Source organism: Macaca thibetana, chromosome 2 (genome assembly GCF_024542745.1).
Source record: "Macaca thibetana thibetana isolate TM-01 chromosome 2, ASM2454274v1, whole genome shotgun sequence".
Taxonomy (NCBI): domain Eukaryota; kingdom Metazoa; phylum Chordata; class Mammalia; order Primates; family Cercopithecidae; genus Macaca; species Macaca thibetana.
Window position 1 is genome coordinate 72306542 of NC_065579.1, and position 15300 is coordinate 72321841.

A 15300-nucleotide genomic window follows, 5' to 3' on the forward strand; every position below is an offset into this window, starting at 1 on the left:
TTTAAGCTTTTTAAAAGTTTTTCAGATTTTTAAAAAGTCTTCTCAGATACCACCAGAGCCTTCAAACATACAGGACTCAAAAATGCCCTGTTCTCAAATAGCAAGGAGCAACACTGCATCACACAATTGGAAAATAAGTCCCTCAGTCTATCATTTTGTGATCCATTTTGGATTCTTTTTCTATTAACAGTCCTCTGGGGCTATTTCTAGTTTGTCCCATGTATGCCATCCTCATTTGGAACTCATCTGAAACGCCATTCTTCCTACATCACAAGCCTTTCTTAAAATGTCTTGCCATTTCCACTGTTAACATCATCTGTTTTCTAAATTTCCTTTTAAATTTTATTTTGTTAGATCTTTGCTTCCCTCTATAAATAGGAATAGCAAGTATTAACCTACGTTACTATGTGTCCTGATTCTGAAAATACTTCCAAGTTCCTAAAGCAGTGATTTGTCATCATTGAGGAATTATGATACCTTATTTGCTTGTTTTTGTTTGTTATGCTTAATATTTCCTCAATATTCTTTAATCTTTCATTTTCTTTTGTTTTGCTTAACTTTCTCTTCTAATTGTCCTTCTCTCTAAAGATCATATTTTTCCTAAATTGGCCAATATGCCAAATATTTTACCATTGTACCGAAATTAATCCATACATAAAAATTTAGCCTTAATCAAAAGTAGAGGACCAATTGCAGCCAGGCAAAACACAGAAACATTTCAGCTCTGATTTCAGAAAAGCATCAAAAGAGAAAAACTTGATCTTCTGTATCTCTTCCCTATACATAGTCACTGAATAAAGTTAGAAATAATAAATATTTTCTAATAACTGGCTAATTGTTAAATTTAGTGACTTCATTGCTAGTAAGACACTTGCATTTTATGTACCTATCTTTCAAATTGTGTTAACACATCTCTAGGTTTTAGCCTTAATAAGTTTTTGCCTTTGGATAGGTTTAATTATCTATGTGCTGACTGGCTGACTTATTTTCACAATTTTTGTACATTCTCGTATATATTTTTTCAAAGTTGATACTAATATAAGATAAAAAGAAAATCCTGATTTCCCTCATGCATGACTGTTTTTTATGAAGCAGCTGTGACATTAATCTGTTCTCAGACAAATAAGTAAAATATGTATATGTACATTCCAAATGAATAATTACCTTTACACTAGTGAATAATTGGTCTTTAGAAATTACTAGATGTTGTTTGTTTGTTTGTTTGTTTGTTTGTTTGTTTTTTGAAACAGGGTCTCGTCCTGTCACCCAGGCTGGAGTGCAGGTAGTAAAATCACTGCTCACTGCAACCTTGAACTTCTCGGCTCAAGTGATCCTCCCACCTCAGTCTCCCAAACTGCTGGGATTATAAGCATGAACCATTATGCCCAGCCTTGAAAATGAATTTTTTAATACGTTTTTTATTCTCTACATCATGCTATTTAATCAAAAGGATTAATAAAAGGAAGGTTTAATATTAAAAAGGAAAAAATATCATTTATAATTTTTTGAATAGCTCTGCTTTTGACATTTTGTGGGAAAAAGAATGTTTTATGTCTAAATGACCTCCATTTAGATATTTTATGGTGACCTTTCACCTTGATTGACTGATTGTATTTTCTTTCCTTTCTTTCTCTTGTCTTCATTTTCTTGAGTTGATACCCTTTCCAGGGTTAATTGAGACACTGACCCTTTTTATCTGTGACTGCTTATGTAGTTATGGAACAATAGGATTTTGTAAACTCAGCACTGACAGGCCACTCACCTTAATAGCTCAACAAACAGAGGGGTTTGAATTGAACCAAGGCCTAGAGCCAAAAATACCCTGACCAAGTAATTCCCAGGTGTTCAGCCTAAGGAAAGCAGGGGCAAACTGTCCGTTGCTACTTCCTTGGCCAATTATGTTGGAAATGATTGCCTCAAAACTCAGGTTAAATAGGTTATCCTTTGGCTGAAAACTTACAATTTGACATCTTCTGGTGCGTTTCTATTTTCCCCAGGGCAGTTATATCTTAATAAGAAGCATTCAGGATTGTAGAATTCTGAAATAACAGAGCTAAAGAAGGCTTAAAGATCCTTACTTAGAAAACTGCTCACCTAACAGGACATTTCAGGGTAATGATGTCACAGATGGAATAAAAAACCCCAGACCTCACTCATCCCAGTCACAGTATAATCTAAATATTCAAACAAATGCTCTGAAATGTTCTATAATTTAAAACATAATACTTAAAATAAGTCTTCTCCCCTCTCTCAGAACTGTAGTTACCACTTGCCTTCCCAGTCAGGCAGTTGGGAACATTTGCTTGCGAATACTCTTTGATCTGAAGTTCTGGAAGAACAAACATGTTATGGAGTCTAAGACTGTCTCCTCTTTGCAGCTGTCAAATGTTCACTAAATGGAATTTTTTGGCTCTTTTTTCTTAGGCTGTTTTTTTGTTCTTCAACTTCTCTGTTTATTCAGTCCAATTACTGTTTAAACTGGAAAAATAGCAGAGATCACTTTTCCTATGCCTATAGATGCATTTGGAGATTATTTACATTCTTTTAAAATAAATAACAGGCATAGACGAAGCATGAAGAAACATAAACCAAAAGTGGGTCTCCTTATTTTTGTGTTAAGGTTTCTTCGCTGTTTATATTACATGGCCTGAGAAATAGAAAATGATTAGTAAAACGGTTTTAATTTAGAAGTGTAGCTTCTCAGTGCTTCTATAGGATCGTTAAATTCCTGTCTCTGCAGTAACAGCAGTGTTCTTTTCGCCTTCAGATCTTGATGAATGTGAGAATGGAGAAGCCTGCTGTGACCAGCTCTGCATCAGCTATTTAGGAGGCTATGAATGCAGATGTCAGGAAGGCTTTCAGATCAGTTCCGATGGTTGTGGATGTGATGGTAAATTCCTGAGATTTAACAAGAAATAATTGATGTGATAGGGCAATAAAGCAGGAGAAATGTTTGAGGTGGAGGGCTAGGGTGGGCAAGGGAAGGCTTTCACAGTAAAGAGACTTGAATTTCTATGTGGCTGTACCATTTACTATCATATAAACTTGGGTGACTTTAATTGCTATGAACCTTAGCTCCTCATCAGTAAAGTGATGACAATAATAGGATTAGTGGGGAAATTAAGGAAAATAATAAATGTAAAGTGCCTAGTGCAGTGGCCGACATAGAAAAATTACTCAACTAAAAGTAGCTATTATTATTATCATATTTATTGGTCCATAATCCCTTTCACACAATTTAATATATATTAAAGACAAATGAGAGATTCTGGAAGGCACACTGCCCAAGGAACCACCTATGGCAAACTTGACTGGAATAAGAAAGTTGGTTACTGGAAGACATTTTGAATGAGTTTTTTTTTTTTTTTTTTTTTTTAGTTAAAGAGCAAAAGGATCATCAGTTCACAAGCCACAGTCCAAATCTGTACCAGAATCCCTACATATCTAATATTAATATAACTAATGCAAGTTTTAAAATGAGTCGTTTATATTTCTTAACTTGCATGTTAAAATTAGTTCACCTACCTTTCAGGTGATTTTTTGCTTGTTTTTTTTTTAATATAAGACTTTGAATTTAGTGAGTAGAGTTTGTTGACTTTGTTTATACAATTAGGAATAGCTCATGTAACCATTGCTGTAATTTACTTTAAAAGTTTACCTTAATTGTTTAATCTTTAAATTTTCATTTTATATTATTGTTACCATTATTTTGAACCATATTTTTCTTAAAATCAAAGATTAGAAGATTGATATCTATTTCAATAACAATCAAATTACGTAAGACTGTAATGCCTCTGAGAAATTAGTTTTTCTTTGCTTAAAGAAACACATTTCAGAATTCTGTCAAAGTTGATAGATAGCCAAGTTCCCCAGCCTTGCAATGAAGATAACAGCAATGAACACACAACTATGATATCTATATATACTAAACACAGTAGAGTATATTGCCATTTACCACATTACATTCAATTAACAGAGCCAAAAACATTTTTAAAATTTCATGTACCATCTGCTCTTAAGCAGAATGAGCCAAGAGATGATTGTATAGCATGAACATACATACTTGCATACACGCATGCAAATGGAAAAGGCATCAACAATCTGAGGTAAAGCTTAGAAGCTCATACATGAACTTATAGTATTGCGAACATATTGACCAAAGTCTGGACACAGACTTGGTCATAAACCAGTGAGTCGCATGCAATCAAGGCCTAAAATTCTTTCTTCTCTAAAATTGTCCACAAAGCTTGTACTGACTTACACCTAGAATAAGTTTTCTATCATGTATGTTGAATAATTCGAGAGTGAATGAACATTCTACAAAAGGGTACACAGCCTGAGACCATTGAATTTATTTATTTATTTATTTATTTATTTTTGAGATGGAGTCTGCCTCTGTCGTCCAGGCTAGAGTGCAGTAGCGCAATCTCAGCTTACTGCAAGCTCCGCCTCCCGGGTTCACGCCATTCTCCTGCCTTAGCCTCCCAAGCAGCCGGGACTAGAGGAACCAGCTACCACGCCAGGCTAATTTTTTTGTATTTTTTAGTAGAGACGGGGTTTCACCATGTTAGCCAGGAAGGTCTCGATCTCTTGACCTTGTGATCCGCCCGCCTCGGCCTCCCAAAGTTCTGGGATTACAGGCGTGAGCCACCGCGCCCGGCCTGAATTTATTTTAAGTTTTTCATCTAAACCTTACAAACAAGGTCTCAGAAATACCTTGTCTGTGTAGTACAATAAACTTGAAAATGAGTGAAGGAAAAATAATTGGTTGAGTGGACTTGAGAAAGAGTTTAGGGGGCTATGCTTGCTGTGTATGTGGCAGTGCATTGTTATTGTTTAATAAAGGTCACAAGAGGAACACAAATATGTCTATTACTTCATAAAATATATCATATCTCTCAATGCCTAAAAGCAGATACTGTTTAAATTTTCTTAGATGTGGATGAGTGTCTGGATGTCAGTATAGTCTGTGACCAACTACATTAATTCTGTGGCAACATACGAATGTAGTTGTGAAGAAGGTTACAGAATTGGAAATGACAGAAAAACTTGCACCTGTAAGTCACTGAAGAATTTTATTGTATTAATATCTTTTCTAAACTCCTTCCACCTTCATCTTGTTCTTCTGGAGCAATGGAGGCCACATATTTCTTAACTCAACCTGCCGTCCCCTTTCTGCCTTCACAGACTAAGATCTTTCCTTATTTTCTTTTGTTCTCTCTGCTACAGTTTTAACTGTGTGCCGGCAGCTTCTCACCTTCATTTACAATAGACTTTTGAAATGGCCATCTCAAAGCATTTTACCTTTCTGTCACCCCCTGCCTTGGCTGTCTAGTTCAAACTCTCTCATTTCTCTATCAACCTTTGCACAGTATTTCCTTCTTTTAACCAGGTTGAAACCTCACATTTTCTTCTATGGCCTTAGCTTTAGATGATGATAAGCTAGAGGAAGAAGAAGAGGAATGAGAAGTTGTGAGGTTTCCAGGTCTTCTATTCAAGAGCCCACCTCAACAGCTTCATTATGTTGCTACCTTTCTGCCTCCCACCTACAAAGATGAAGAAGATGAGGAGGAAGAGGAAAAAGATACTTGTAGAGAACTGACTGCTTTGCACAAATTTGGTGTGTAAAAGAATTTACCTTATTATACTCACTTTTATTTTCAGATAACTTGCTACATTTTTGTAGACAATTTTACTATCAATATTTAATGCTATCATATGTTTTAATATGAAGTTTGCAAGAAAAGTAGGGCCAAAGTCACTTCTTCAGAGCTTTCTATGAAATCCATCATCTTTTGTCTTTTTTATTTCCATTTGTACAATAAAGGAGTGCTGTGTAGGTACTTGTAGAACTGAGGGTGCAGTGCGGAGGGGTGTTCTTGAAGTTAATACAGGAAAATGGAGCAGAAAAATATCTTTAAATTAGCATAATGGGGAGAAAAATTGAGATCTTTTAATTCTTCTATTAAAATCTCACTAGAAATCACTTTAGATAGTTAAAATTTACCTTAAATAGCCCTAAAATGTAGTTCCTTTCTAGGTTTTAAAATGCAGAGAACTAATTGTTTAATATGGTCAAATGGACCAAAAAAATCTTCAAAATGTGAGCAGGTTTTCTTATATATCTAAACAACAGAGCTCAAGCATCGACTTCTGATCAAAGTAAATGTCTATCAAAAGTAACTGTTTGCAGCCAGTCCATTTCTTCTTTTTTTCCTTTGTAAAACAGAGCTGTTCTTTTTGTTCTCCCTCTATTTATTGTATTTTAACAATATCAAAGCTTATGATTGCTTTAGAATGTATTCAGAAAAATAGGAGAAATATTTTTATGCAGTGGTCAAATCATAATAATATCAATAAATGTCTCTATATAAAAATAGAAGTACTTTAATGTTTCTTAATTAAACTTCTGATGTTTTGGCTAATCAAAGTCAGAAGAGAAATAGTTGGGGGCAGCAACAACAGCAATCAGAACTTCAGTGGCCAAGATCTGCAAAGAAGAGAAGACCAAAGAAGTAGGATGGTCTCAGATGCTTTTCTCCTCATGCCATTTGCCAATTAATGGGTTGTGCCAGGAATCTGAAAGATAGCTGCTAAGAGTTTGAAGAGTGAAGCACATTTATCAGCAGTTTCATGATGATGGAGAGGCAGAACATGGAGCTCAGGCCTGCCAAAGTAGAAGGGCCTTGGTAAAAATGCCAAGTTTTCAATTAGGGCATCTTAAAGTCCCTACCCTAGAAACAAGGACAAAAGTTAAAATGGAATGAGCCTTAAACAACTGAATACATGTCTCTCCACCTTTATTCGATATGATAATGTCCCTCAAAAAGAGAATGGATAAATACATTGTGGTACATTAATACAGTAGAATACTATATAACCATAAAAAATAAACTCTTGCATACACAATGTGCATGAATCTCACATACATTGTGTTGAATGAAAGAAGCTTGACACCAAAGAGTACACACTTTACAATTCTACCTATAAAAAGTTCAAAAAAAGGGAAAATAATCTGTGGTGATAGAGATCACCACAGTGCTTAATTTATGAAATTAATGATTGAAAATTATCAAGTCACCTTTGAGATTTTGGATTGCTAGTAATATTATGTATCTTGATCTGGGTGGCATTTACATGAGTTATTTGCAATGTGAAAAGAAGTTTGAAGTATACAGTTCAGATTTGTGTACTTCTCTACATATTAAATTTTAATAAAAAGATTTACTCAGAAAACAAAACTATACTTAAAAAATCCTGAAAGAAAAAGCATCAAAATTTCAGGAACATTGATTATATTTTTTGTTCTCAAATCAATGATAATTTCTTTTTTAAAAAAGAAATTCCTAAAGATTCTAAGTATTCTTAGGGACAATATTCCAATGTAATAATTGGAAAAAGTAAAATAAGCTTTATTTTAAAAGCTGTATCTTGCTGTTGTCCTTTTTAAAGGTTCTTTAGGAACTATGCTCAAGGATCTTTTTTTTTTTTAGGGAATTAGTTTTATTTTGATTTTTAGTTATGTAGATGATTGTGGGCAAGCTAAGATGGTATCACATTACAGTCTGTTTAGATCACATCTTTGGACACAATTGCAGCTTGAGCTGCAAGGACTGCATGAATGCAGGAAAGAGCCAGGAAGGAAAGAGTGAATGCTCCTGCCCAGCAGGTTGGGGTGGCATTCTTTGTAATGAAAGTAAGTGGCACCCTGAGAATTGGGCAAGCACCCCAAACCACTCCTTTACATATGTTCTCCCCAAAATATTTTAATAAAGTAAGCAACTGATAAGGACAAGAAGACAATTTATTTGTTGGGGTTAAATAATGCTTATGAAGTGCTTAAGTTTTAAACTGAAAATGTGACTTAAAAAGGAGATTTTGTGTTCCCTAGGAAACTTGACATGCTGTCTCTCGTTTATCCATGGAATGTAAAAGTTAATAAAGGATCCTAATATTCTAGGCCTATAAAAATCCCTCCATTTAAATAAATCATTAGGCCCTGACAAGCTATTCCCAATGAAGGAAAAAGGAAAGGATTTGTGCTACAAAGTGCAATTTAAATGGACTTGCTTGACTGTTTGCTGCTTGGCTTTTTGTATTTTTTTGTTCTTTTTCTTTTTAAAAATATGTTAACACAGTTAATGACTTTTTTTTTTAATACAAGTCTCTCATGAGTAAGTTCAAAGATTTAAAAATGATTCTGCCCAAAATTCCTTTCCTCCATATTTTAAATGAAGGTATGCTTTCAGGAGTTCAAACTTCCGAGTGATAAAATAAAATGTATTGACTATCTTTGTTTCTTCTTTCTCTTTTTAAATTCATCTTATGAGTTCTATTTATATAAATGTTTTGTCTTAGTTTTTGTGATTGTCTTGGAAGATGATATGAACAGATTTTCTTTTGAACTCTCTACGTATGGGAAGAACACAGCTGTTGTTACTATTATATGATGTAGATGCAAAACTTGAGTCATAACATAGTGAAATGGTTTAACCAAGATAACTAGTTAGGGTTTTGAGGATCTTCCTCATGCATCCCTCTGATCATGTTTCTCTGCTGCTCAAAAATTTTGTCCCTTTCCCTTCATATAAAGTGTATACATCTTACCCAGTCACTGGTGACCATCAGACTCTCAAAAATCTTTTTGGCTTTTTGTCCTAGTCATAACTCTTCGCCTAACCTATTATTTCCAGCAAACTGAACCACTCACTACTTAATGTGCTGCACTTTCATCATTGCGCCTTTTGCTAAACTGTCATCCTTGAAGCCTATTGCTGCCTATTGCATGACGCTTTACTTAATGGCCTCAGAATAACATAGCTATTTATGTTTTGAGTGGATTAAAAAATTTCTTTCTCTCCACATTGGATTAGAGTTCACTATGTTCATTTTCTATCTTCTTTACTAGACCGAGAGCTCACTGGCCAGGTCCTATTCATGCTTATTCATTCTGAATTTCTCCATACTGGAGGCATCCAGTGCATGAATGAACATGTTGGAACCGAACTGTCGATTCCCTCCTGGGCAGGGGTCGCCGCGAAGGATCACCGACACGAGATTCACAGCAGAGAGTTATTTATTACTAGCGCGCTAGGGTCCCAAGCTCTAAGTTGGCCCTGGGACCCCGACTGCTTGTTACAGGCTGTTTATATAGGCAAACACAAGTTCAAACACAGCTTAAGGCGCGAAATTCAAACAAAGCTTTAGGCGCGTGGTAATTGGGTCTGTCTATGGCCTGAGCAAGGTGTCTTGTTCTAATTGGTTAGAGCAGGACCTTATGAGGTTTTTTTCCTGGAGTTGTTGATTCCGGGAACTTCGAGGCAGGGTGGGACCCCCGGAATTGGCAGGGTGGGACCCCATGAGGTTGTTTCCCGGAATTGGCAGGGTGGGACCCTATCAGGGTGGGACCCTATCGAGGCAGGGTGGGACCCTATCCAGAGCCACCTGGTGTTAATTTTTTTAAGTTCTTTTTTTATGAGGCCTAATTTCTAAGTTTTATGTGGCCTAGTTTCATTCCCTCCTCTTTTTGTGTCAGAGGCTCAATCTTGAGCCTCTTTTTCAGTCTTGAGGGTCTGGTATTGTTGGGTCAGAACCATAGCATGTACTATGTTTATTTTTAATAAGGGTGAGTAAGCGGTTGAGTATGCATGGCCCGAAAGTCAGGATGAGGGTGAGCAGGATGAGGGGTCCTAAGATGGTGGAGATTAGGGTGCTAAGCCAAGGGGATTGGTTGTACTAATTTTTAAACTAATTTTGTTGAGATTTTCTCTCTTTTTTTTTCTTGTCTAATCTTTTTCTTAGTTTTGCCATAGAATCTTTAACTATTCCTGAATGATCTGCATAAAAAAACAACATTGCTCTTTCAGGGCTGCACAGAGCCCGCCCTCTTTCAGAAGGACAATTTCTAGTCCTCGTCGGTTTTGTAATACAACTTCAGACAGAGAAGTCAAGGACTCTTCAAGTTTTGTGATAGATTGTTCTATGGCTCTAAGGTCTTCATCTATGGCTATTCTAAGTTGTTGCAGATGATGGTTACCATGCACTAGGGCTGCTGTCCCGGTCTCAACTCTAGCCGCTACCTTAATTCCTAACATGTCGGCGAGGGTGAGGGAGATTAAGGGCGGGGAGTTGCTTTGAGGAGCTTTTAGTTGGGGCTTCTCCGATATGGAAACCGGGGGCTTCCTAGCTTCTAATAAAACCTGGTTTGGCCTTACTACAACAGGGGCAGTGTCTGGATTGACTAATAGTCTGATTTGGAGGGGAATTTTAGGCGGGTTGTGCTGGTATAAATAGAGACCCTATATTAACCTTGTTGTTATTTATCTGTTATCAGATTTTGCCGCATCTTCAAACTTGATACGAACCAGGTTGCAATTTTCCGAATATCGGGTTGTGGTACAGGGCTGGACAAAGGACATGGTTATATACCAAGGTTTTGTGGCTTATTTTTACTTTCTATTATTAGTAGTTACACAGGACCAGCTTTTGCAATACAAGTGAGTCAGATTTTCACAAGTTTTTCTTATTTGTCCTGTCCTGAATCTGGGACAGGCATAAAACCTGTTCCGGCTGATGGACACCTTTCTAGCCTGTCCTTTCCATTCTTGTCTATCCTGAGGAGTCCTTAATAGGACTCCTGTGGGACCAGTAAACCGGGGGTCTGTGTTTTTTATTTTTCCTGCTTTTTTTTTTTTTTTTTTTTTTTTTAGGTTGAAATAGAGGTCTGGAAACCAAGTCTTTATAGGAGCATTCTCGGAGGTCTTATTTAAGACCTCTTGATTATTAAAATTAATTATCTGTCAGGTCAGGCTAAATGGTCGGTGGGGGTTAGCGTCAAAAACTACACTAGAGATGGCGCAGGGAAGAAGGGCAAACAATAAGCAAGGAGTTAGATACGAGAGAGTCTTATCTTGAGCGGGTCCGCGGAGCGTCGGAGTTTCCATGTCTCAAGTGGTGTTGGTCCGGACGTCTCTGGAGCAGCCTTGGCGTGGGATGCGTGGATCCAAGTGGAGATTCCGTCAACCTTTATGGCTGTGGGCGTGGTCAGGAGAACAATGTAGGGTCCTTTCCACCGAGGCTCTAGTCCTTGAGTGCGGTGCCGTCTAACGTAGACAGAGTCTCCCACCTGGAAGGGGTGACTGCTCTGTGGATGTCCTGGTTGGTACAGTTCTGCCAAGGGGGCCCAGATTTGGGCCTGTACTGCTTGGAGTCCTTTTAGCCGAGCCTGTAGGTCAGTTTTAGGATCGGAGGGGGAGAAGGAGTTAAGCAAGGTTGACAAAGGGGGAGGTCCTCCGTAGAGGATTTCATATGGAGTGAGTCTAAAACGGTTAGGCGTATTTCGGGCCCTTAACAGAGCTAAGGATAGGAGGCGTCTCTAATCTTTTAAACCGGTCTCTAAGGTCAATTTAGTAAGGGTCTCTTTTATTGTTCTATTCATTTTTTCTACCTGTCCTGAGCTCTGGGGTCTATAGGCACAATGTAATTTCCAATTAATTTCCAATATCCTGGCGAGCCCCTGACTTACCTGAGAAACGGAGGCCGGCCCGTTATCTGACCTAATTACCTTGGGAAATCTGAATCTAGGAAAGATTTCTTCCAGAATTTTCTTGGCTACCATGTGTGCCGTTTCTTGCCGGGTGGGGTAGGCTTCTACCTATCCTGAAAATATATTTATAAACACTAGTAAGTACTTATATCCAGCATAATGAGGTTTTACTTCAGTGAAGTCTATTTCCCAATAGACTCCTGGGCGATTACCACGAGTTTGTTTCCTTTCTGGCACTCGGGTAGCCCCAGCATTTACCTGCTGACAGACCTTACAGGCAGATGTCACTTGTTCTACGAGGGTACTTGCCTTTGGGATTAGAAAGTCAGTTTTTTCAATCAGTAATTTTAGCTTTTCGACTACTCAAGTGTGTCCAGGCATGCATCTGCTGGATCATTGCCAGGGCCTCCTTTTGGGGAAGGACTATTTTTCCTCCTTTTTCTCAGTTTTTAATGTCTTTGTTCTCTATAGCCCCTATGGCTTTTGCTTCTTCCTGGTCTCCCAGGGTTTAAGTATGTTTAATAGTTATGTGGCTGGTTTCGTCAGGTTCTGTGGCTAGGGTTAGTACTTCCGCCATGGCGGCTTGCCTGGCCACTTGGTCAGCCTGTCTGTTTCTTACTGCGACTGGATCTTGTCCTTTTTGATGCCCGGGGCAGTGAATTATAGCCACTTCTTGAGGAAGAAAAAGGGCTTTTAATAAGGCAATTATTTCAACTTTGTTCTTGATTTCCTTTCCTTCTGAGGTTAGGAGACCTCTTCTTTCATAGATACTTCTATGAGTATGAGCCGTTGCAAAGGCATACCGGCTATCAGTATAAATGTTAGCTTTCTTTCCCTTGGACAGCTCTAGGGCCTTGGTTAGTGCTATTAACTCAGGCTTCTGTGCAGACGTGCCAGGAGGTAGTGATTGTGCTTAAATGGTGTTGTGGCCATCTACTACCCGCCGCTCCCGCCCTCCGGGTACCTGAGTCAAGGTAACTGCTGCCGTCTGTGTACCAGGTGTGATCCGCGTCTGGGAGTTCTTGGTCTTTAAGGTCTTCCCGTGTTCCATGGGTCTCAGCCAATACTTGCCGACAATCGTGTGGGCTTGGTTGGTCTTCTGGTACCGGCAGCAGCGTAGCAGGGTTTAGGGTGACCGGAGGGCCAAACTGGACGCGGTCCGTGTCCAGTAGGAGGGCCTGGTAGTGAGTTAGGCGTGCGTTGGTTATCCACCGGTCCGGGGGCTGCCGCACTATGGCCTCTAGAGCATGTGGAGTAATAATAGTTAGTGGCTGCCCAAGGGTTAACTTAGCAGAGTCCTTGACCAGCATAGCGGTGGCTGCCATGATGCGAAGACACGGGGGCCAGCCGGCCGCCTCCGCTTCTCTCCCTCTCTCCCTGGTCCTTTTTCTCTCACAACTGCCGCCAGGATTTTTGTTAAATGCTTATCCCTCACTCGGTCCTTACGATCCTCTCGCTCCATCTGTTCCTTCGCTAACCTGGCTTCCTTTTCCTCAGGGGTTTCTCTCTTATTATACACTTTTTCTGCCTCCTTAACCAATTCCTGTAATCCATAGATTTGGATTCCATCTAGTCTTTGGAGTTTTCCTTTGATATCTAATGCAGCTTGGTCTATGAATGCCATAGTTATGGTAGCCTTATGTTCTAGGGCCTCTGGGTCTAATGGGGTATACATTTGGAACCCTTCCAGAAGCCTTTCCATGAAGGCTGCCGGGCTTTTATTCCTTTCCTGAGTTATGGTCCTTACCTTGGCCAAATTTGTGGGGCGCTTTCCTGCCCCTTTGAGACCCGCCAACAGAGCCTGGCGATAGATTTGGAGACTCTCCCTACCTGGTGCCATTTCATAGTCCCAGTCTGGGCGGGTGAGGGGAAATCCCTCGTCTATTTCATTGGGAAGTTGGGTTGGGAGGCCTCCTGGTCCTGGCACATTTTTCCGGGCCTCCAGGAGGACTTGCTGCCTTTCTTCAGTGGTTAGGAGGACCTGCAAGAGTTGCTGGCAATCATCCCAAGTGGGCTGGTGAGTGAGGAGAATGGATTTTATTAACGAGGTTAGGGCCTGGGGGTCTTGGGAAAAGGAAGGGTTATGGGTTTTCTAGTTGTAGAGGTCAGAGGCAGATAAGGGCCAGTACTGGACCGTGCGATTGACGGTACGGAGGGGAAAAAGGGAGGATTGCCAAGTGGAAGGGCCATCTGGGTCCTCAGTTCGCCGCAAGCGGAGACGAGGAGGTGTCGGTGGTGGCGTCCGAGGGGTGAGTTTGGGCGGGGCTGGCGAAGGAGACGGGGTGGAGGGAGGGGCCGAGGGAGAAGTTAGAGAAAGGGTAGGGGCCGAGGCGGTAGAGGAAAGAGCTGGGGACAAGACAGGGGGCAAGGGTGAAGCATAAGGTGGAGGTCTCAGAAGGGGGTTTTGAGGTGGAGGAGGCAGGGTGTCAAGAAGGAGGAGATCCCTCTGGGGTTCATCTGGGAGGACTGGCTTATGCGGGTCTGGTTTCCGATTTTTTTTTTTTTTGGGGGGGGCTTCTAAGGCAAGAAGGGTAGACTGGGGTGGGGAAGGGGAATGGAGGAAGGGTTTCACCCAAGAGGGAGGGTTTCGGACCAGATCCTCCCAAGTAATTATGTAGGCCACCTGGTCTGGGTGTCCGTGTGGCCCAGGATCCATCACTGTTGCTTTAACCTGTAAGATAATTGGGAGGTCAAATGTTCCGTCCCGGGGCCACCCAACATGGAGGGTAGGCCACTCGGACGAGCAGAATTTTCGCCATCGTCCCTTACGGACTTCTATGGAGAGGTTGTGGGCTCGAGCCCGAACATCAGGGAAGTGAGTCAGGGTCAGAGACAAAGGAGTCGTCAACGTCTGTCTTATTTCGTCCACGTATAACAAGGACAAAACGAAAGTAACAAAAACAAAGACCAGACAAGTAAGGAGAAGCCGCACGGCCAGAGAGTGGCGCCACAAGATCATAAAATACTCAGACGGCAGGGGCGACCTGCCTACAGATTTAAGGAGGCTGACTGAGTTGTCAGCCTTCTCCCAGACTACCGCCAGGGCGTCCCCCAGGGCGTAAGTGGGAAGGTGCCGGACACGTCTGTCCCCCTTCCCCACTTAATTCAGAAGGAGTACTCCCCAGAGTTCAGAGTTAGCCGGCAAGACAGACAGAACAAAACGAAAGTACCTGGTAGGTCCGTTCAGTCAGCAGTCCGTGGCCCGGGCCAGATGGGTCTCCCCCAGATGGGTCGGGGGTCCTCGGACGACCCCACTTCCCGGCCAACGCACCAAATGTTGGAACCGAACTGTCGATTCCCTCCTGGGCAGGGGTCGCCGCGAAGGATCACCGACACGAGATTCACAACAGAGAGTTATTTATTACTAGCGCGCTAGGGTCCCAAGCTCTAAGTTGGCCCTGGGACCCCGACTGCTTGTTACAGGCTGTTTATATAGGCAAACACAAGTTCAAACACAGCTTAGGGCGCGAAATTCAAACAAAGCTTTAGGCGCGTGGTAATTGGGTCTGTCTATGGCCTGAGCAAGGTGTCTTGTTCTAATTGGTTAGAGCAGGACCTTATGAGGTTTTTTTCCTGGAGTTGTTGATTCCGGGAACTTCGAGGCAGGGTGGGACCCTATCAGGGTGGGACCCTATCGAGGCAGGGTGGGACCCTATCCAGAGCCACCTGGTGTTAATTTTTTTAAGTTCTTTTTTTATGAGGCCTAATTTCTAAGTTTTATGCGGCCTAGTTTCAAACACATGGATAAAACTTGG

The 15300-nt window shown here is 40.6% G+C and overlaps 1 protein-coding gene across 6 annotated transcripts in view; it reads left to right on the forward strand.

The window, feature by feature from the left end:
- Positions 1-15300, forward strand: part of LOC126948346 (EGF-like and EMI domain-containing protein 1) — a 126952-nt gene that overhangs the window by 12371 nt on the left and 99281 nt on the right. For 5 of the 6 annotated variants that reach the window (XR_007723402.1, XR_007723405.1, XR_007723406.1 and 2 more), the window contains exons 3-5: positions 2768-2890; positions 4937-5057; positions 5426-5620. Coding sequence is in view for 1 of the 6 variants with exons in the window: in XM_050780040.1 (XP_050635997.1) it covers positions 2768-2890; positions 4937-4986 (173 nt within the window). In the remaining 5 variants the exon portion in view is untranslated. Of the gene's footprint in view, positions 1-2767; positions 2891-4936; positions 5058-5425; positions 5710-15300 lie in introns of those variants that run through there. The other variant, XM_050780040.1, reaches the window with a different exon arrangement.